Genomic DNA, 23,594 nt, shown 5'->3' with positions numbered 1-23,594 from the left:
TCAGATATATTTGTACAAAGATCCCAGAGAGCTTTTATACAGCTGAGGGCACTGGCAAGAGAAAGTTTTCTGTTTATGCCAAACTTCATTTTATTTATTTTACAAACAAAAATATACATTACTCTGTTTTCAATCTCCCCTTCCCTGCCCGACACAGACAAGCGCTTCTGCCCATAGACCACAGCCAGTGCTGGTCTCTGAGGCGCTACATACACACAGACATACAGCGGGAATACAGTCAGTCCTTGACCTAGTGTGGAAGCTCCTTAGCAGCACAATGTGGGACATTGCAAGGAAATAATGGACTTTGGGGGTGGGGGGGTGGAAATGGGGAAGGGGGAGGAAAGATACTTGTCCCATCCAGAAAGGAGTGGATGGATGCACTTGGCAGCTGGTCCTTCTGCATTTCAATCAGCCAATGATAGGCAGAATTCACAGACTGCTCTTACTTCACTGAGGAAGAGACACAAGCAAGCCTTATTTTCAGAGTCCTGGACTCCCATCCTTTGTTCTTCATGACGGGACAATTCTGTCCCCCACCCAGAACAAGGCCCTCCCACTCCCGAGTCGGCTTGTACAGCCCTGCCTACACAGTGGAAATTATGCTTAAGTTTCCCCACCGTCGTTAACAGTGGTTCATCTCCAAGGGCTTCAGCCACCAGAGCAGCACTCACAGACATGCCACCAGCCATTCAGACACCCTGCTCTCAGTCGCCTAACCCTGCTCCCATCAGCCCCCACAGACCACTACACTGGGGTCCCAATGCAGCTAATGCCAGCTACAGTAGGAAGCTACAAGGTTTCCCTGGTGGGATAAAGGCCCATCTGGACGAGAGCTCAATAAAGATCTCAGAGCACATTCCCAGGCACCTGCTGTTGTCATCACCACATGCTGTGGAAGTCTACAAGGCTCTGAGGAGCCAACATGGTGCAATGAGGTCTCTTTAAAAAGTAAATAAAAATAATAAAGTAAAAAGCACACATGCACTTAAACCAAGTGTCTCTCCCTTTGGGTCCCAGGGCTGCTTAGAGACCTGATGGCTAGAAAACAAAGGGAACAGAATAGCCTGGCCTTCACAGCAAGGTTGTGCTCATCAAGTAGAGAAGTCAAGTGCCTGCATGACTGTAGTGATGCACACACACTCCCTGTTGTCACCCCTCAGGCTTCCCATTTCCTCATTTGGGAACACTTGGAAGCAAACTACACCCTCTAACCTCCTTCAGGATTCAAACCCATACTCCAGCACCACACAACAGGAAGGATATTTGCTTCCTTAATTATCCCCAACTATCAGGATCCAGAAATCAGCAGTCAAAGAAGAGACCCATAAAATTCATACATGCTGAAAACAACCTCAACCTGCCATTTCCAATTAAATGCAGCCAATTCACATGTCAGATCCTCCACGTACCTGGAGGTCTCCAGTCAGAACCGCACTTCTAATGCTACCAACATAAATGTATTCACCACTGATGAATGCAAATCGCATCCCAGAGGTCCCACAAGCCCAGCTATGGAAGCCTTGAGTAGAACAGCCATGGGGTAGGAATGCGATGGGGTCCATGTCATGCTGACATGACATGGGGTTTGCATGTCAGATGCAAACCCTTCTTTCCATGTAGAAGAGGTTAATGGCAAGACCTCAGAGAGTCTTTAAATAGACCAGCAGGGAAGTCCAAAGTCATATGGTTTTTAAACATATCCAGCTGCAGCACCTATTCAGGCCAGTGTGATTGTGCCAGGGGCCCAAGCTACAACACAGCACAGATCAGGAGAAGCTGCCGCAGAAGCAGTAGCATTTTGCCTACTTCCCATTTACCTCCCAAGCTAGAACACTTGTCCTCTTGACTCTAGCCACTTGGTTGGCTTCCCATACCTCTCCAGGCATGGGATACTAGCAACCAAGGCTCATCTTCGGCTTTCGCTCTGCCTCAGGCCTCTGATCTCCTCTGCAGCCTTCATTTTCAGAGCCAGCCTTCTCCTCTGTAGCCCTCTTGTAGCTGGGGGACCCTCCAAAGCAGAGCACAGACCTGTAGCATGCTCACATGGCCAGTTTGAGTGTGAAAACTCAACCCCAATTCAGTGTAAAGCACATAGCTGCATGTCACCGAGAAGTCAGGCTGCAAGTCCAGTTATACAGCAGCACATTCTTCAGAGATGCTTCCTCACTTGTTTGGTCTCAGTTGACCAGCCATGTTAGCTCTTTTACAGTCCCGCTATTTTTTACTCAGGATATATCAGTCTCACAAGCCTGTAAAATGCGACCCTGGTCTCGGGGCACATTTAACAGTTCAATCATCATTGTACTTCCTCACTCCACCCCTCACCGCCTTCCCCAGCTAAACACTCAACACAATTCCCATCATACTGCATTTCATGATTTGTATCTGTATCAACCAGAGCTGGGAGCAACTCTGTTTTTCCAAGCTTCCTCACCAGACACTGCTATTGCTAAGAGCTTGAGCAGGTTAATTACAATACTATTTGGGAAGGCGGGCCTACCGAGACAGCCCAAAGTGCCTCTGGGTCCATGCACAGAATGCTTCCTCTGGCTGCTCTGGTGCATAAATCTCAGTTCACGCACCCCAAACCCACCCACCTCCCACTCAAATAAGTGCTTTCAGACATTCAAAGAGGAAAGTGGATCATTCAGGCCCATCTTCTGGGTCTCATCCATCTCTGGAACACTCAGGAAGGTTCTGCACAAAGGTATTTGTGAATACAGCTGGTCTAGGCCATTTTCATGTGAAGACAGCGCATGTCCTTCTGGGAGGGTCAGAGGAGTTGTCTATTTTGTTCCACAATGGGATGACAACACCCCAAGGAAAGAGGGGAAAGCCACACCGAATAGCTGAGGATCAATTTCCAATGCACATCCTAGCAACTGTGGGATCAGAGAGGTTGGAAGGAGGGGAATGAGGCATTGCAAAAGGAGATGTGGGTTGCTTCACACATTGATGGCTTTCCAACGGTCACTATCAATGCTGTTGATGCTGCCCACGTGGTAGGGCATAGAGGCAACATCATCCAGGTAGGCTGTGGTGTCAATTTGGGTGCTGGAGTAGAAGCCGGAATCCATGCCCTCTTTCTTGGCTACAGCGTAGGCATGGGGGAGGTGCACATCAACATCCTCAGGTTCATCCACTTGGCATTTGTAGGAGAAAAGGATCTTTGGCTCAGACCTGGAGTCAGGAGGAAGGAGAGAAAAAGAGTTAGAAAGCTGGTGAATGTGGTGAAATGTCAGCACAGTGACCTCTCCAGCTGAGAAGCAGCAACGATATGGAACCCCACATTTAGGGACCATTGGCCACATCATATGAACTCCACCATCCCCTCACCAGGAGGGTGCAGGACCAAAGCAGCAGGGGGTGGCACAGCTCTGGAGCAAAGCACATTGACAGAGCTATGGTTGGACAACCAGGGCTGTAAGTAGATGCGTGGAATATCTGTTCTTATTCCTCCTGCAGTGCACAGATTTCCTCAATGCAAACGATGAGGTCCTGATGCCAAAGTCACCAATGGGTACTCTATCATCATCTCCAATGGAATGGGATTCATGGGACTTGAAAGGTTTGGATCAGGACATTCATCTCAAAAGCAGAGTTTTCCATCTAGAGCCAATACCAAACTTTGCTCCTTTCAGACTGCAAAGCAGAGAGCAGAGCAACAGTTCAGTCCCATGAAGATTTAGGAATCTGCTGCTTCCTGTTTACCAGCACGCTTGTACAGTTTGATCTGTCCTGTTCAGGAGACATCAGTAGGGTGAAGACACTGCACTGCCCCCAGCTGGCCACACGGGGGCACCTCAAGTCCAAGAATCACGCTTCAGCGGTTCTCTACCTCTCAGGGGAGCCCTTGGAAAATGCCAGCTCTTAACTTTCACTTGGAGTTTTTTTTCAACTACAAAAAAATAATAGAGCAATTCTTCTGTTGCAAAGGATTCAAAGACCACAGCAGGTCAGAGCATGTTTGACAGTCTGGATTCCTATTTGAAATCTGTGAATCATGTACAGGTCTTTGCACACTCAACAGTGAATCCAGGAGCCACGTTCTCTACTTAATCCGACTGTGGGAATCAGTCATTCACAAAACACTTGACTAGTCAGCTCCTCAGTATCTAACAGTGGGTGCAGACATCAACAACTTGGCTCCTCACGAGGAGCTGGCATCTGTTTCCCATTTTATAGGGGAATGGAGTCACACAGAGAGGAAGAGACTTGACCAAGGTTAAAGGCAGTGACAGAGCTAGGTTCTGTTACTGAGGTCCAACCATGGCTTGTATTTTACAAGTGAGGGAAGTGAGAGACTAAGCAAGGTAAAAGAACTCCCATCTACTCACCCAAAGAAGCCTTTCAGGAATGCCACGTAAATGAGAGGTGCGAAGAAGCTGAAGTAGAGGAATGTTGTGGCATCAACACAGCTGTCAGAGGCAAGAGGAAACATGAAGTTGTTAGCATCTCCTCACAGTACAGAAAATGGTTCCTGTGTGTAATAAGCAAACCCATGCCTTCAGGAAGGGATCCCATTCCCTCCCAAGGGTCCAAGACACCGTGTGGGAGACAGAAGGCAACATCTCCTACTAACTAAGCATGCTCCCTTGGCCCAGATGAACAAGTTCAACCGTCAATGCTTTGCAGTTTCTCTCAGCCCAGAAAGTCCCTGCTCAGCCACGGGACAGCCCTGTCCCAAGAATGCCATATTTCCAGTACAAAATGGACAGCTCTGTGCTATTTCTGCATCTCCTGAATGTGACCTCTCTCACTGGAAAACCCCAGGCAAAATGAAGCCAGGGGCTGGTCCTCACTGCTGACTAAGTGCTGCCCCTCCCTTACACAGGAAGGGAATATGGAGAACACTTCTTGGAGGAGCTCTGCACATGCCTCCCTTACAACAGTACACCCTTGTCCTGTGTATTTCACAGAGGGGCATCTTAACAGTATTACTGTTAAACCTATACCCACCACTTTATTTAGGGGCAGCAGGGAAGTTCCTTCTGTCCCAGTTATGATTGTAGGTAAGCAAACTTCTCTGCTACCCCTAAACAGAGACTCATATTAAATAAGTCTTGGCTAACTCGGCAACAGACTTTTCTTCCAGCTGAGGATGCTGACAGAACCAGTCCCCTTGCCATACGTACCACAGTCCTTCTATGATATCCACGCAGAGGAGGGCACTGCCCAGGCCCTGCAGGAGATTCATCAGGGCAAGAATTCCAGCATAGACATAAAAACTCCTCCTCGCTGTGGGGGAGACAAGGATGAAAAAAAAAAATCAGGCTCACCAGCCCCAGCTAAGCAGTTTATGATAGCAGCTGCCAGCTGAAGGAGGTGGCACAGCCTAGAGACATGTCTCCAACTGCTGTTAGAAAAGACAGAGCTCTGGAAAGCTTGGGAACTACTTAAAGATCAACACCCCATATTTCTTCTCTCTATTGCCAGTAGTACCACTGGAGGTCAGGAAGTGAGACAGCCACATACTATGACACTTATGGAGGAAACCACAGCTTCACATGCCAAGCAGCAGCAGGGGACTCCAACGGCTGTCATTAGAATAAAAGGCGCAAGCCTATCACTGCTGAACACATGGACCTAGCGTTGCTCACAGGGCCTGTGACTGAACCAAAAGAGGCACTGTGGGTCAGCAGGGGAGTAAAAGCGGAGTTAGTAAAACAGCATAGAAGACCAAAGTAGGAAAAGTAAAGGATGCTATGGGTCCATACTGAGGGACATCAGCAGCACTGGGAATGTTTAGGACTGGAGTAGCAAGGGGTACTGCAGATATGAACTAAGTTGAGCTGAGGACACTTGCACCGACTCGCAGCAGGCATACTTGGTAAGCACTGCGCCAATGTGCAGTATTTAAAGAACTGGCTAGAAGCTTCCAACCAGCCTAGAAAGCCTGGAACTTTCCCCTCTCAGTAGCTGTACTCCAAGAGAGTACAACCTCAAGTGCTACTCAAGGAACTTTCTTTAAGAAGTCAAGCCCTCCTGCTTGTAGTTAGTGCATCTAAAAAAAAAAATAAAAAAAAATCTACAAGGACAAACACATTATACCTCCCTCCCAATGGAAGAGCCAGCCAGTCTTTTAATTCAATGTTCTAGCTGCCACAATGGGGATGTGAACAATCCCTCCCACCCTGTCTATCATCTTACATTTCAGTCCCTCCCACCTGACATGTGGCATTTTGAAGGGACTCCACCATTCAGGAATTAGCCATTTAAAGAGCCCCAAAGCAACCCTTCTTTTGCCATAGACGCCCATGAGCACCTCACTGTGGCAGGTCATTCTATCTGCCAGCATGGAAAACCCAAGCCAAAGCTACAATAACTAACCCACCTAAAGAACAACCTGCACTGTGGAGCTTTACTAGGTTTGAGGAGCCACCCAACCTCTCAGTTTCCTGCCAGGCACCCACTACCCAGATGCTTAGAAAAGGGGGCAAGCAGGTATTTATTTGCAAGAGCCCTAGTTGCTGGAACCCTTTGCTCCCACCCACATGTCTCTGTTCCCCACACTGGTTGACTACAACACCACCAGCCTGATGAGTCCACTCACATGGAAGAGAAATCCGGTCTTTCAGCGGAGTTTTTGGAAGAATCACCACCAAGCTATAGACCTGTTGAGGGAGAAAAAGAACTTAGTCTCTGCCCTGTGCATGATAGGATTTAATAGTGCAAGTTTCAAAGGAATGGGGTGGTGGGTGGATGCGTCTCTAAAGCCACAGACAGTAGTTGCGGGTACTCGACAGTTCATTATGCTACAGGCTCTTCCCTTTGTACGTTGAGAAGTTGGAAAGGCATGGAAGGCCCCAGGCAGAGCTTGAATTCAGCTGTCAGGACCTGGTCCACTCTTAGCCTGGTCTCTCTTCAATCTTCATGGCTCTCTGCCCTATCACAAACACCATCTCCCAGGAGCTCTAGCACTGGACCTGGAAGTCACAGACTAAGCAGGTACATGTAAGGAGCCAGGGGCCGTCCACCTGCCTGGGGGGCCTGACTGCTTGCACCCAATTCTCATCATTTCATTTAAAAGATAAGGGAGGTAAGTGGAGATATCAAGGTACAGCTGCCGAAGAGGAGGTACCAACCCAAACTATCCTTCCATTTGGCCAGGATAGGCAGCATGAGCCATGTACTCACCAGAAAGAAGAAACAGGAGCTGGCAAGCCAGAAGTGTCTCCCTCCATGGCCATAGATGTTGAAGTCTTCTGCAGAGAGGTGGGAATCAGGGTACAGGATTTCCAGTGTCCCCTGAGGGAGAAAAGGCACTCTCAGCACTTTGGCTTTCACAGAACCCATTGTCCCTCCACTGACAGAGGATATCTGCATTCACAGAAGTTCAGATAACTGCTGACCTTGCCACTCCACTCAACTCCACCTCTTGCACTGCTCAGATGTGCTCTTTAGCCAACTCAGACTCAACTAAAAGAAGAGTAGGTAAAATATAGGCAAGAAACCAAGGAGCCCCAGGATTTCAACAGGGCAGGATAGGGTGTCCATTTACGAACAGATGAGCTCCTGGCCAAATGCAAAGTGCAGTTGCAGGCTGTTGCAATGGAAGAATTTTTTCCCTGGGGATCAGCAGCACCTTTTGGCTTTGGAGAAAAGTCCCCCCTCATCATGACCTCCCAGAAGACAAAATGATGGGAAGGCAGGAGACCAGATTGCAGGGACCACTGAAATGGCAAGTATTCCATTCCTGCCTCCAGAACTGACACTTCCCACTGCACCATCCAAGCTAAACACTCCTGCTTGTGTACAGAGCTGGGAAAGGAAACCCAGACTCATGTACTGAAAGACAGCTACGGCTGTACACAGAAAAAGGTGTGGCACTCCCTGGACAGTTATTAAATCCAGACATAGCTTAGCCACTTGATATTTAATGAAGCTCTTGCAGTGTATCATGTAGCAGTGATCAGCTCGGTTGCCTCTGCGAGAGAGCCTGAACACTGAACAATTGTTTCCCTGTTACCCCAGTGCTGCCCCAGACAAAAACCATTCCAAAGGGCTGGCTACTGCCACTGGTGAAGAGAAGAACAGGCCCAGACACACACTGCATTGTTCAGAGAGAGACACACAGCTAATATGCTGAGCTGGCAAACTAGTTAGGAACTCACTAGTGAGGAACAGCTCTCAGCTAAGCAAGAGACAGAACAGGAGAGGCTGCAAGGGTCCCAATGGGCAGCCCTGCTTCTCCATCTTGTGTGGATTTGGAACCTTTTCCCTAGATGCAAGAGACACCTATTTCCCAGTCCCCTCAATGAGTCAGCCCCCCACAACTTCATATTTTATTTACTGTCCTCCACCGTGCCAGCCTGGAGCGCAGAATCAATCAGATGCCCTAAAGGCAAAAGGTTCTTGCTACATCACTAGTCTCGAGACATTCTGCATCCCACCAAACACTTGTGGGATGGAGCTTAGTCTAAGCTAGGGGTGGCCAACCTGGGGCATGGGTACCATAAGTGGCAAGTGGCAGAACAGGGAGGGGACAGACAGCACAGCAGCAAATTGGTCAGGAAGCAGAAAGCACAGCAGCACCTTGGGAAGGGATCACAGGGAAGGAAGCAGAAAGCAGAGCAGCACATCAAACAGGGGATGGGGATAAGAATAGCACTCAGGAGGGCACAGGGCTTAATTTGTGGCATGCTGCCCAAAATGTTGCCCCCTGCTGTGATCTAAAGCCATCTTCCTTCTCCCATGAACTCCAAAGCAACAGGCCCGTTTCTCCATAGGAGGCCAGATCTTCTCAAGCAAGCACTGTTTCACTCCAAGACGCGGCCTTTTCCTTTGTCTGCCCCAACATGCTCACCTGGGTGACAGAGTAGGCCAGAGACAGCACCGTGGTGATGGCCAAGACACGTTTAATACTGGACTTGCTCTCAAGATGACCTGAAAGGAGCAAGGAAAGATCATTCCCCCAGTCATTCCAGCCCCGATAAGATTGAGCACCCAAGGGCCTGCTAGAACACCAAAAACTGTTTGGCATCCCCCTAAGACTACAAGAGGTTACAGCTCACCACCCCAGGAAGCCACACTGCCACCCAGACCGCTTAGCCTCCCACAGACAGAGGACCCAGAGCATGACAGTAACAGGGCAAGAGGCTCTGGCTCTGCTTCGTTCCCATCCCCTACACTAGGAAAGCACCTAGGCCCTCCCACCACGGTTACAAGATCTGGAACAAGCTACAGCCTGAGCAGTGAAAAGCTATTAGAAGAATCTCCCTTTAATCAACTCCAAAGCAACTCCATCTGTTCCAGGCTCCAGGCCCCCAGGTGATGGAGACCCACTGCTCAGTTGCTGCAGCAAGGGGCATCACAGATGCTCCTAAAGATACACAGACAACCTTGGAGAGTACCCACGCTGAGCAGCTGGAACTGAGCCACCAACAGGCACCAGAGAAGGCTTTGTTCAGCCCCTGCTGTCAAGAGGAAAGCACCAAGAGGAGGCAAGGTAAAAAGGTCCCCAGAGGAATCTTCCTCCCACAGGAAATGGGGTTCAAGCAGCCTTCCCTCACACTTTAGCATCACCAGGTGTGTGTAGGTGAATCCTGTGTTGGTGCTTGGAGTGCTAGGTACTGCATGAGTCACATAGGAAACCACATGCATGCTAAGCCCCAGGCCATTTCCCCATGAGTCTCACACACGGTCTAACTAGTCTAGTCATCTCCTACCCAACAGGACTGACCCTCACCCCTCCCCAGCCCTCAGCCACGGTGTGCACACAGCCTCTGTGGAAGGGAAGGGGCCTGTCAGGGGCCTTGGGAGCAGGAAGCCGCCTGGCACCTACCAAAGGCGAGGCCTAGGATCACCACACTCAGCTCAATGGCCAGAAGGAAGAAGCGCGTGATCTCCCACAGGATCTGCAAAGCAACAGGAACCAGGCAGGCAAGCAGGGTCAGGAGGAACAGAGACACAGGGAAGTTTATATAGCAAAACTCTTCCCATTTCCTTTATGAACGGAAATTCCACTCCCCCTGGGGGAGAACACCATTCCCAGGGACCTTCCTTGTCCGTATACCCTTTGCCTTGAGGCCCAGCACTCCAGACCCTCCCCACACCCAGCACTTAGGATGAAGCCAGCAGCCATGGTTCGGCACAGCTGAAGCCATTCCCCTAGTGGCAGGGGTGGGACCTCTGCTGCATAGCCAACCCAGGCAGCTTGCATCTTCATCAGTTCAAAAATTAGGGATAAGGGCTTATTCTGTGGCCAACTTATTGCTAGGGAAACAGCAGCACCCTGCTTTCTCCTAGTGCCACTGCTCAAAGCAGAATGACTATATAACTCTCCCCCATCGGGAGATTGGGGGAGAGTTATATAGTCTCTCCCCCAATCTCCCCCATTCGGGGAGATTGGGGGGGGGAATTATTTGCCCCATCGGGGCAAATAATTCTCATTCACAGTCTATTTTCACTTTCAAAAGCTCCATGATAGACACCCCACACCAGGCAACGGGCTGAAAAGGATATCTGCCTTGCTTCAGGACTTCTAAGCAGAGGATGCCACACAGAAGGGAGAGCTAGAGAGAGGCAGTTTCTCTCAAAACATTTCATTCCTTATTTACCATATTTACTAGAACAGAAGATGACCATGATTATAAAACAATCTCCCAATAAGTAATTTGATATATGGAAAATGTATAAATTTGTTTAATTCTCCAGGGGTGCAGATTGTAGCCGTGTTGGTCTAAGGACACAGGCAAACAAGGTTCTTTGTGTAAATCCAATATCTTTTATTAGACCAGCTCAAATAGTTGGAAAAATTCTTCTTAGCAAGCTTTCGGGCACAAACGCCTTTCGTCAGGCTGGCAAAGGGTGTTTGTGCCTGAAAGCTTGCTAAGTTGAATTTTTCCAACTATTTGAGTTGGTCTAATAAAAGATATTGGATTTATCCAAAGAACCTGGTTTGCTTATAATTTTCCAGGTATATAATATAATTATTGGAAGTTTGCTCTGAATTTGTCCCCCTCTTACTGCTACAGCAGGGAAAAAAAATCTGGGGGGGTCAGGTAGCCCCTTTGCTTTGTTTTCCCTCAACTTTTTCCCCTGGCAGCCCCTTCGCCCTCTCCTTAACTTTCCCTGAGCACATGGAAATGAGGAGCAAATTTGAAAACAGTGTCCTTGATATTAAACATGGCTGCAGCATTTTGCATATAACACCCATACACTCAGTTCACTTAGAATTGCTGAATGTTACCTTTTTTTTTTCTTTTAAAACCGCTGCAAGTCCATAAATACAGTTTGGAGCAGCACTTTGGCACCTACTTATATGCAGTACAAGCTATACATGTTCTTAACCCAATAATCAAAGACTCATGATTGACTGTACAGTTCATTGGGCTGAGCCCCAGCAAAGTCAACAACATTTTAAGCCATGGTGACCCCCTAGCTCGGCAGTCCCCAGTATCTGTGTGTAATCCAGATACTTCCCACAAAGGATCCATTAGGCCCCACTTATGGCTGCAAGTAAGTGTTCTTGTCATGAGTCCTGGGATGCTCCAAAAATGTACATGCAGATAAGGCTCAGGGCAACCTGGTCTGGCTTCACCTCATAAAGGGCAGGACCGCACTAATCATACGTGCCGAGCTAGGGGGGCAGGGGAAGAGGCAGAGGAATTCTAGATGAATTGTTTGGGGCCCTATTTGGTGATGTTTGTCAGGTATCTAAGACTGGTGAAGAAACAGGAATTATTAGAAATAAGAGAAAACGGCAGAGTTCAGCTCTGGAAGTGAAGAAGAGGTCAAAATGTCATGCAATGTAGTGGCTCACCATGACTTGAAAAAGACTTGGTGCTGAGGAGGAATGTGCTTAATGGGCACTACCACATTTTATTCAGATGAGCTACACTATTCTATCCTTGTAGGTTCCCATCAGTGGTCATGTAGAACCATGGCTGTGTGGTGTGATTTTGTAACGGAAATGAGAATGATGTAACCCTAAAGGTGTGTTTTTGGACTATCAAGTGAACCACAGCGGCATATATATACACACACGTTTATACTTAAATTTATAGAAATTTATATTTTTTTTGTTGTTGCAAAAATATTTATCAGCATGTTTGTCCAATATGAGCCATGTGTTTTCTAGTCATGCTCAGTGTTGGCTGCATTTAATTAACTTCATAGTTGGTTCCCATTCCCGAACACATGCTGCTTTTGGCAGCAGTTTAATGATAGTCTATGTATTTAAGGCAGTTTCCTTGTATGCAAGTGTAAGCTAAGGGGCTTTTTTTCTCATGCTGATTAGAGAGAAAAACCTTGTCTTGTATTTGGGTAAATACGGTAACCTGCAGATTTAAAGCCATGCAATGAAAGTGAAGGTAAACAGGGTCCCAGAGAGTAGTGCACTGAGGAGCTATGACAGCCATGACACAAAACACTAGAGAGAAAAGGTATGCAGGAAAGATTCTCATGCCTCCTCCTGAGGTTCACTTAGCTAAGGAGACTACAGCACAGGTGTTGCCAGGGGCTAACAAACTGAGGGGAGATGCATTTTGGCATTCAAGACACATCTTGGCAATCAAACACGAACCACATCCACACTCCTGACTCTCATGATGGAGACTTTGCTATAGCATGCCTGGGGAAGCAGGGATGTTCGCTGTTCTGCCGCTCTGGGTGCTGGAATCATTTAAAGAGAGTTGTCAAAGCAGCATTCCACGGTACTGAATAGCCATGAGCATTGCAGATAAAACATCTCGAGGAAGCTACTACTCATCTTTCAAGCCAGACCTGAATAATGACTCTGGAAGGACACTCACCTTATCGGCCACTGTAGCAGTATCAGAGGCACTGACTGTCATGGAGACAACGGCCCTTGCAATCCCAACCAATGCCACCACAAAGACCTAAAAAAAAAAAGACAGTCAGAGTGAGCTGGTACCAGTGTGTTGCACGGTGACCATCAGGAAGTTTACTCCAGTGACCCTTTTCCCTGGCTGGAAGCCCAGCTGATGGAATTCAAGACTTCCAAGCTGTTGACTCAAGCCAGACCCCTGGTGATGGTCTCCCAGACTCCAAGCCTAACTGCAGGATGACTACAGTATAGGCAGCAGAGACTGGCCCCAGTAAAAAGTAAACATCCAAATTTCTAGTCCATCAAAGCAACTGTGAAGGAAGCCTCATCAAGTCTTTCCACTCAGTGCCCTTGGGGGCATTATTTCATAGACATTAGGGCTGGAAGGGACCTCGGAAGATCATTGAGTCCAGCCCCCTGCCCAAAGGGCAGGAAGTCAGCTGGGGTCATAGGATCCCAGCAAGATAAGCATCCAGTTTGCTCTTGAGATATATTATATGGAATGGGGAGATGTTCACACAGGGCAGAGAAGCTAATCTCCTTCTCCTTTTTGCCACTTCAGTCAAAAAAATGTCAAACCAACAAAAAAAAAATACTACTTCAGATTATGATGGCCTGGGCTGCCTCAGGACATGGATCTCTCCCAGATCACTGATCCACGAGATCAGCCAACAAACCCTAGATCCACAATAGGATTGTGGAGCTCTGCTCTTTCGCTAAATGGTGGTAACCTTTAGGGATGCAGAAGATAAGAGATCAGCTCAGGCCAAGGACTTCAGAGTCTCTTACATGGCAGAGTATAGTGCAGCAGAGAGTCAAGCTGGCTCAAGAACTGGAAACCTTCTAGCTATTATAGCATGGAGCTTTGGGTTGGCTAATATACCTCATCCCCATATGCTTTTGGTATCCGAACTAACCCTTTTAGAGTTAGGTCAAGTATCTCCACACTATACCACAGGCACAATCTTTTCAAGCAGAGCTGCCAGCTTCATCGTATATTACGCTAACACTCCAGAAATGAAGTAGCTAATCTGTCCACAACAGGTAGAAGTCAGATTTGATGGGCTCTCTCACAACCTGAAGTTTCCTTTCGCTGACAGCAGCAGGCAAAGCTGGTCAGCTCACAGAGCACCCTGAACAGGCTCCCTGGAGCATACTACTTACTACAGGTCTTTATAGCACCTTTCCCCTACAGAGTGAGACAGGGAAAAATCCCCAAATGCTCCAAGCCACCAGTATAAGAGCTCTGTCCTTGTCTGCATGCAAACTGAATCCTCCTTGCTTATGCTCTGAAAGGCAAGAAATGTGCTCTCTCCAAAGCTTGCACTAATTTCTAGTCAACAAACCCAATCACCTGCCTCCTCTACCTCCCTTCTCCTCTCCCCCACAAAAAATTGCAAGTCCCAAAGACATAACTTTTCTCCAGGTAGGATTCAAGAAGGGGTAAAAAGAAATATGTTTGGTGTCTAGCCTGTCCCCAGTTTGCTATGCTGTCCCCAAGCCCTGCAAGAGGGAGATCCTTTATTTGTTCTTTACAGACAAGAGCAAACTAGTTACCTGAAAGAAATCACTAGCATACTGATCCTAACCACAAAGAAAATATTTGTGTCCTCATCTTCCTATGGATATGCCCAAGATGACTAAAACTGGAGAGAAATGGTTCCCACAGTCCACACTGCTGCTGGGTTAGTCGCTGCTCCTTACTTGGACAAAGCCAACAGACTTATCAGTTTCACTTTTGTTTCTTCTCTTTGGTTTCTCAGAGTTTCAATTTCCACTAACTCCCAGTGGGACTATTCATAGTACTGACACCAAGGAGGACAATTTAAATCCAGACTGAAAACCTTTCCCCAGGGCTTTTAAAAATTCTGAATGCATTAGGTCGTTCAAAGTTTTCCTTCCCCTCCCCTCACTCCTGACCTCTGGAGCCTACACTATCTGGCAGCACCATGCACAGCTCAGAGTTTCTGATTACAGGCTCCATCTAGGCTTGCCATTATCTAGGCCTCAATTTTATCTGCTTCCTGGTTTTTTTATCTATTGTAACTGATGGCCAGGTTGAGGAAAGACACCTCCTAGACCTCACTCTCCTCATGTACAAACAGACTTTTCTTTCAACCAAGTTGAGCTCTGCCTCACAGAATGCTGCAGTGGTGCTGAATTCACCCAACTGATGAGCAGCCATATACCACTGCTTTGAGACAGCCAGAGGCCAGACTGCTCACCTGGGCAGGAGTGTTGTGAACTGCACCCAGGAGCTTTAAGGATCTGGTTGGACTAAGTGTACACCATGCTCCCAGAGGTGCTCAGCGAGCTAAATGGTATTCAGAAACCACTAGAGAGACTTCCATAGCACAAGTAGAGGCTGCACGTGCTGCCTTAAACTGGGGAGAAGGCAAGAGATAAGAGACCCTACACATTTGGGAAACAAGACTCATCTACCTGTTCCTTCTGCTTCCATCTCCAACTTCACATCAACAAGACTCAGTCATCACTCCTTCAAACCCAAAGGAAGGGTCACCCTGCAGGAACAGATGGTCACTTTCCTGCACCCTCAAAGAGGGCCTTGCAGCCTTGGGACCTCCGGTTCCAGCTCTCTAATCAAGTTAGGGTGTTCTACAAAAGCGCTGGTAAGGACTGACACTCCTGCTAACATCATGACAATTCATTTGCTGCCATTTCTATTCCACTCCCTCAGTAAGAAGTTAGTTTTAACTAGGACTGACTGCAAAGAAAGCAACTGGAAGGGAAGACACAAGAGAACAGATATCAAAACGCAGAGATAAAATATGGGGCTAGGTTTAAAGTAGGTCCCTTTGAGGTCATGAAAGACCCAACCCAGAATCTGAAATCCAGATATCCCTACTCTCTAGGAGGAACAGAATTCACACTGGGAAGCCCAGTGCCCATTTATTACACCGTGCCTTAGTTTTAAGATGTTCATATGCTTTTGCAGAAGATTTTACTCACTAGGGATCTGAAAAAGGCCCAGTCATCCAATCAGAAATGTTCTGGGAAGGGGAACTGATTCCTCCCCCATCAGGTCAGAGTACACGTGCCCATACTTACCAGTATATAAAAAGTAGTGAAGATGGGACTGGAGGTGACACGGATTTTGGCCCTGGCGGAGGGCAGTTTCCAGAGAAGAAAGACAAAGAAGAGTACATTGGGAACCAGGAGCAGGAGGTCCCAGTACCGGACTCTGCAGAGAGAGAAGCAGGATTAACAGTTCCGTATTTGCAAAATCTCCCAATGCAGAGGAAGACACCAGTCCCCTAATCCTGAAAAGCCCGTGTCCCTGGATAATACCAGACTCCATCCCCAGGTCCCAACTCTCACCTAGACTTCCCAATGTCCTCGTAAAGTAGAAGTAGGCACTTGTGCGGCACAGTGATGTTGGTATCATTGATTGACTGTGTGGTCACAGGGGACAGAGCCGTCACGCTAACTGGCACTGTTACCAGAGCAGTGGAATGCGTGACGTTGTCATACGCAGAGAACCTCACCACTGACGTCACAGATGGGAACATCCTGTCTCCTTTCTGGCCACAGAGGAAAAAAAAGTGAAGGTTACATGCAGTGGGGGTTAAGGCCAAGCATGATACAACACAGGATGATTAGGACAGGAAAAAGCAACATCTGAGTCAGAGAAACAGAAAAGTACATCCACAAAGTAGTCACAGCCTACTCATTACAGCAAATTATTATTGTTGCTAGCAGAAAGGCTGCATCACACAACAGAGCAGAATGTCTCTTGTCCCTCCACCAGGGCAGAAAAGACAGGAATCCCATCTTCGACCAGGATGACAGGAACCTTCCAGACACCGCTGACTAATCCAGATTAGATGAGGTGACTTGCAAGCCCTGCTCCGCAGCTCCCTGATATTTAACAAGCTCTTGGGCCTGCAGGAAACTTTACTCTGTAGCTTCACTCATTGGCCTTTACCCAATACCTGTTGCTAATGCCAGCCTCCCTAGTCAGTGCTAGGGGGCAAGTGGCATATATCTACTTAGATGGGACTCCATGGACTTTCTGCTTTCACAAAGCACCACGAGTGTAATGACAATATCCTAGCTGCATCTTAGACCCTGCATTCTCTTCGAGCCCTTCCAAACCACTCCAACGGCTATGATTTTAAAGCCCATAACAGGGCTCCATCCCCTTCTACAGCCTGTTGCATCTAGGGATGCACAAACACTTTACCCCATCAATAAACACAAGCTTTCACTGCTCCTGGGGCATAAGATAGCATCAGTATTGCTAATCTGTAGAGGTAGAAGGTGAAAGAGAGTTATTCAGGAACTTCTTCAAGGTCACACTAGAAAACAGAGGGAAACCCAGTGGAAGCACCCAGGAGTCCTGGCTCACAGTTACTCCTTCCCTCCCCTGTGCCATGCCGCTTCCATAGCATTTTCAAAGAAGGCAAGATAACAACTTGCTCTCCACCCCTTGTTGAAACCTATCAGATCTGCCCTCCCTGAAAGCAAGCTCATAGCTTGATCCACTGGCATACCTCGCAGGCCTTGTGGCTGCTCCAGCTAGGATATCAGCTGTCAGCCCTAGAAGTGGGGAGGGGGGAAGATGGCAAATTCTCCCCCACAGCAAAGAAACCCTATTTACCTCCCATCCACGGGGCCGAACTGGTGGAAACCAGGGGAAAATTCTGCTTTGGGACTGCTGGTAAGAGCTCCACCACACCCCAAGCTTGCCGGTGCTCCAGGGCACTGTACTCACAGACACGAGGCTCCATCATCGGCTCCCAGCTGGACTCATGGCCCCAGGCAACTCCCTCCTCTGCACTGGAGTTTCCTCTCCTGCAAAAGAAGGAACCCCCATGCTAGTAACATGTCTTATGATCCCCAGATACCAGGCACCACAATGTCGTGAAGTACCTCTCCCTCCAAGATTCCCCTCCCCTGGGTGGAGCCGCCACAAAACACCCTGGGATTTTTATTTTATTTTATTTTTTTTTAAAAGAGCCACCACCTGCTGTCATCACAAGGACGCAGGTCCTTGGGGGATTTAGAGTGCCCTGACTGCCCGTTCCCTGTAGCTAATCCAGGATTAAATCTCAACAAAATTCCCCCTCATTTGAACAACAACCAGCATTGCGGATGCTGCAGCCTGCATGAGAGAGGCAAGCAAGAAAGTCTTTATGCTTCTTGCTGACTGCTGGAGCCTACGGCTAGACATGGTCCCAGCTAGGGGAGGCAGAGAGGCCCAGCTCTGTGGCACCTGCTTTGGAGCTCAGGTTTTGTCCTCCCAGGGGCAGCCAGCTCGACACCGTCCCATTCTTCTCCGAAGCTGGGACTGTTGCCAGGCCCTGGGAGGGGATGTGGGTTGGGGGAGCTGCCTGCTGACATAGCTGCTTCTGATCCCTCCATTGTAACAGGTCCTCCGTGGGCTGGGGTTTTCTTTAAGGCTATGGTAGGTCAAACTGCATTAGAGACGTCGTTTTAAACAAACACAGCCCTGGGACGATCGGCTTTGTGCTGAGGTGGCAGCTTCTCCGCTAGAAAGCCTAGCTCTGGCAAAGGTCCCAGCCACTGACCTTCACATTAGGGAGCTCCCGTCTCCTCCCCTAAAGAGGTATGTTATGTTCCTCCCTTCAGCCTCCCCAGTTCTTAAGCACCAAATCCCTGCAGCATTGAGAAAGACATTTCTCTCTAGTGACTTACCTATGTCTTGCTACTCTGACATCTCTCAGAAGCCTCTCGACTCTGAGGGTATAAATAGATGTGGCCAAATTAAGTGGGTCATCTGTGCCAAGACGTGTCCCAGCACAGCTGATCCACTTCATCGGGAAAACCATGCGTTACCCGTTGTCCTTCAGGATCAATGGGTAATGCGTTCCCCACCTGCAGAGACACGCTGCAGGGAACTGGTGGTCCCAGCCCCAGGATTGCACAAGGAAGAATTCAACCTCAGAAAGCTCATGTGCATCTGGGGAATCCCAGACGGAGGAAACCAGGCAGGCACTCCCAGGGTAGCTGGAGAGCACTCTCCTGCCTCCAAGCAAACAGACATCCGTCACAAAATAGTGGCACAAATTAATACCACCTATGTCACGACCACAAATTTGGGGCATTTGGGGAGTGATAAAGGGCATGGACATCTGCTTGCTTGACTTCTGTACCCCCATAAAAATGTTTATGGTGGCACAAAGGTGTCTATTTCCAGCCTGAGAAAGGCTGCAGCAAAGGAGGATGGGTGGATATGACTGCACTCAACTTATGCCTAACTTTTTAACAGGGTGGGAAGAGGAGGAGAGAGAGACTCAGGAAGCATAGAGAGAGGAGGGGAAACCATGAGCCAACAGCCCTGCAATGCTCTGCTCTCTGCTGCTTCATTCACTCTACCACCGACTTACATGGCCAGCATAATTTCAGCTCTGCTCCCCAAACTACTGAGGGAAAGTTATTTTTCCTTCTTTGCAACAACTGTGCTTAGACACTCCCCAGGGTGGTTGATGCCGTTTTCGAGATAAGAACTGCCCTCATCGCTCTGCTAACAAGACCACATTTCAACACAGTTGTTACCACAGAGCCTTTAATGGTGAAAACAAGGCCATTTTTGTAAACAGTATTTTCCAGAATTCACCCTGTCCTTTTTTGCTTAATTGCTACCCGCTCCTTTCACTCCAGAACCAGCTCATGAGATGGGGATTTTCCATCCAGTGACAAAGGCCATTTCCCCATCCCCTCCTAGTTTCAATATCACATCCATTTTTTTTTCCCCAGAAAAGCTAAAAAAAGACTTTCCCATGGCCTAAAAAAAAAAGTCAAGCCAAAGTAGCTGCCTGAAGAGCAACCCCAGCCCACAACAACAGGGGAAAGGAATCTCCTGCCTGTATTCTCCCTCAGCTTGGGGGATGCCTTGATGCACAGGAGATGGGAAGAAGGCAATGCTCTCATGATAGGACCCAGAGCAAAGCAGCCTGCAGTTCACAGGGTCAAGATGTCCCGCAGTGGAGGGGGGAAGCAGGATGGCCACCGGCTTCAAGCACCTAAAGGACTCAGACGTGGGAACAAATCAGCTGCAGCCTGGCCCCTTTATGCTACGTAAAGGGGCCAGAGCACAGTCGAGGCCCGAGTGCCAGCTATCAGAGCGTTTCCTCAGGGTAAGCAATACAGGAGACAGGCACAAGGCTGCCTCGAAGGACCACCCATCTCCAACCCTTGGCGTACAACAGCCACAAGACACAGCACTGCAATGATCCCAGGTGCCAGCAGTAACTCAGGCCCCCAGAGTTGCCTGCTATACTGGTCAGCTTGGAGTAGCAAAGCCCTGTCCCCCTGAACAATACAACACCTCGTCGGGGCATCAGTTCCCCACCTGTGAAACAGAGTAGGGACCGGTGAGGCTAACTTCATTTCAGTCTGTAATGTATGTCAGGATCTTCAGAAGAGAGAAACTGGAGAAGTGCAAGGTACTGTTACCTGCCCTCAGGAATGGCAATCCCCGAGCTCTGCCATTTGAGCTCACCTGATTTACTATAGTAGCAGGCCTGTTTCTGAACACCTCTAGCTCTTGCCTTTTCTAAGGCAAGGGTTAACAATAGAAGCACTGTTCTCTCACACGCAAGTGTTACCATAGCCATCTGTTTCAGCAACATCTCCTTCCCAGATTTAATACCCATATTGTACACATATTTTTGCACCACCTTAGCTACAAGCAATTTTCAGTTGACAGCATGCTTGCAGAGTGCATGTAATTTAGCTTCAGTTAACCAGGAATACCTGGAGTGTAAGCACATTAGGAATAGCACTCTTGAATGACAACACTGAGTGCCACAATAAAAAGCCTCATTAAGAAAAATGGCATGCAAACTCTTGACTGATTTCAAGACCAACATGTTGCTTGCTTTCAGAAAAAAAAAAAAAAAAAAAAAATCACCTAAAATAGATCTCCCACAGAACCAATTTGAAAAAAAAAATCTTAGCTTCATCCTTGTGCCCACATGGAGCCCCTGTGTAAAATTAAGGTATTACTATTTAATAAGAACGTGGGTCCAGTATTTTAAATGCAGAAACTTCAGAATAGATACTTAGTTCTATATTTAGGTACCTACATATATATGCAAACTAACTGAGTCACTGAGCAGCTACAGCGCCCCCCAAAAAAGTCTGAAGAAGGTCCCCTTTGCAACGTCTACATAGACATCTAACTTAAGGCACCCACATTCAGAACTGATAATCTTAAAAAAAAAAAAAAAAAAAAAAAAAAGGAAGAAGCATGCTTCAAATGAAAAGTTCAGCTGAAACCCTGCAAGAGATCACAAGATCTAGTTCATGGTCAACGACTCAGCCATAACAACAGCTTGATTTGTGAATGTCGGGCTAGGCCAATGTTTTATAAATCGAGCTAGAAGGCAGGGTAAATGTGCACCTTACAGATTTACCAAAAGTAGTATATGTGTACACACACAACAAGCTTTTGTGGGCTGAAGTTCACAGCTCGCAAAATCTGGTGCCACACGCACACACTTTGATTAATCTATAAGGTGCAAATCTACCCTGCTTTCTGCTTGACTTCAGACTAACGAACCTAGCCATGTCTCTCCTAGCCGTACCTCTCCTTATCCATTCAGGATAAGGAATGTTTACCATGCTTCTCCCTCCTCATACGCTAATGCTGCATGCCAGCTAGCAGGGACCTCTAAAATAACAGTCTTTGCATGTACCGATGCAGCGTCCTCAAAACAGTGACGCGCAAATATTCACAAGCAATGTGGCCACAACCCATGCGCTGTAGAGTGAGCTGTGAGCGTGTCCCGAACTGGGACAAGCCACTACGGCCTGCCTGCTGCCCAGGGCATTGGTTGCATTGCCAAAAGAAAAGACTCGCCTCTCCTGAAACAAGTTCACAGGCAGTTTTTCAAGGCTTCTAGGCACACAGGGCTGAGATCTCTCCAGTGGTAGGGACCATGCTGGGCACAAATGCTGCGCTGCTATGTGCTCCTTACAAGTTAAGTAAAAAGGAAAGCTTGTCTATGTCTACCCCAACCATGGGGGCCCAATAAAAGAGACAGGTGTAGGTAGTCATGTTAATCTGAAGTCAAGGTGAAGGCAGAGTAGGTTTGCACCTTATAGACCAGTGGTTCTCAATCTTTTTTAGACTCAAGGAACCCTGGAGAAAGTGCCAGCTCATAGCTTTTACTTGTGTTTTGACGACAAAAACACAATAGAGCAATTCTTCTGTTGCACAGACTTGATAAAGACCCCAACGAGTCTGAATGTTTTTAATATTTGTGGATTCCTGTTGAAATCTCTAGGTTATCTTGAGAATCACGTCTGCCCACCTAAGAGTGCTGACAGTGTGGCACCCGTGACAGGATCTCAGGGGACCCTAGCCCGCCACAGCACCCTGGCAGAGAACCACGGGTACAAGCTCACCAAAACACATCCTTTTACAGCATCTGATGGAGTGAGCTTGGACTCGGGAAATCTCGTGCTAGAGATACACACAGGTTTAGATATATTACACACACATCTATATATAGTCAGGTATCCAGGTTGTAGCCATATTGGTCTAGAGGAGAAAGCAATCAGGACTCGAAGTGGAGATGGTATCTTGTATTAGAACAACAAGATTTTTGCACAAAAATTCTTTAATTGCAATTAAAGAATTTTTTTTTGCAAAAATCTTGTTGGTCTAATACAAAATATCATCTCCACTACGAGTCCTGAAGTCTATATATATGCACTATACACACACATGTGCAGGTATATACGCACACATATTCTACACACACATGTGCATTTCTATCTACACACACATATACACACACACTCATATATACATACACACATTATGTACACATATCTATATACACACATACATGTCTATAGATACACATGCATTATACACATGCACCTATATAAACACGTGCCCATACAGATACACATAAACACCCCTATTATAGATACACACACACCCATATAAATACACATGAACCCATACACACACACACCAATTATAGATACACATGCACCTGTATAAATGTGTCTATTTATATTATATGCACACAAATATACATACACGCACATTATGTACATGTATCTATAGATATATATATATATATACACACATACACACACACATGAACCCAAAGCCCCCCCATTCCCCCCAAAACCCCCCCCCCCCCCGTATGGATACACACGCACCCATACACATGCCCATACAGATACATGCACACACCTATTATAGATGCACACGCACTCCCCTAGATACACACCCGCACACGCATAGACACACAGAGAGATGCGCACCCCCGATCACGCGTGTCCCTACACACACACACATTACACGCGTGTCTATAGATGTACACATACATCTTACCGAGGGCGCAGGACGCGGCTCCGCTCGGCCATGCCCCGGCCCCGGCCCCGGCCCGACGCTTCCTCCCGCGCGTCCGGGGAGCGTCACTCAAGAGCTTCCCGGCCACGGAGCCGCAACCACTGCCCCGCGCCGCCTCCTCCGGGCGGGCTTGGCGCCCGCGCGCTACAAGAAGACAGCGCGTGACCCGACAGCGCCCCCAGGCTCCACTCCCCGCGGGGGGAGGGCTTTTTTCGGCTACGCCCAGATTGACTTTTCCTAGAGGCTCCCTGGGACCGAGCCAGCTCCACCAATCAGGAGGCGCTAAACCAAAGAAGGCCGGGGGAGGGTGCGCTGAAAGAGCCGCGAGAGCCAATGGGAGCCGTCGGGAGGCGGGACTCGAAGCGCTGGAATGTCAGAGGCTGAAGGGGGCTGCGGGGGGTTGCGTGTCGCTGTGCAGGGCAAGGGGCATCTCCTGCCCCA

At 48.0% G+C, this 23,594-nt stretch overlaps 1 protein-coding gene across 2 annotated transcripts; it reads right to left on the bottom strand.

Annotated features, from left to right (window-relative positions):
- On the bottom strand, positions 1 to 23,293 carry TPRA1 (transmembrane protein adipocyte associated 1). 2 transcript variants are annotated; one of them, XM_025196826.1, is made up of 12 exons: positions 23,136 to 23,292; positions 17,529 to 17,611; positions 16,133 to 16,335; positions 15,863 to 15,995; positions 12,759 to 12,845; positions 9,788 to 9,860; positions 8,810 to 8,889; positions 7,141 to 7,251; positions 6,557 to 6,617; positions 5,139 to 5,241; positions 4,341 to 4,421; positions 2 to 3,183 (listed from the first exon to the last, which is right to left on the bottom strand). In XM_025196826.1, exons 3-12 carry the CDS (start codon positions 16,321 to 16,323, stop codon positions 2,949 to 2,951), a joined length of 1,155 nt encoding a protein of 384 aa, XP_025052611.1. In that variant the 5' UTR covers positions 16,324 to 16,335; positions 17,529 to 17,611; positions 23,136 to 23,292; the 3' UTR covers positions 2 to 2,948. The 2 variants fall into 2 exon arrangements, with proteins under 2 accessions (XP_025052612.1, XP_025052611.1); XM_025196827.1 differs by lacking the exons at positions 8,810 to 8,889; positions 9,788 to 9,860 and having other exon boundaries at positions 1 to 3,183; positions 23,136 to 23,293.
- Positions 23,294 to 23,594: the final 301 nt, after the last annotated feature.

Source organism: Alligator sinensis, unplaced genomic scaffold (genome assembly GCF_000455745.1).
Source record: "Alligator sinensis unplaced genomic scaffold, ASM45574v1 scaffold839_1, whole genome shotgun sequence".
In the NCBI taxonomy this organism is placed as follows: Eukaryota; Metazoa; Chordata; order Crocodylia; family Alligatoridae; genus Alligator; species Alligator sinensis.
The sequence above is the reverse complement of the archived record's forward strand: the minus strand, read 5'-3'. Positions and strand labels throughout refer to the sequence as shown.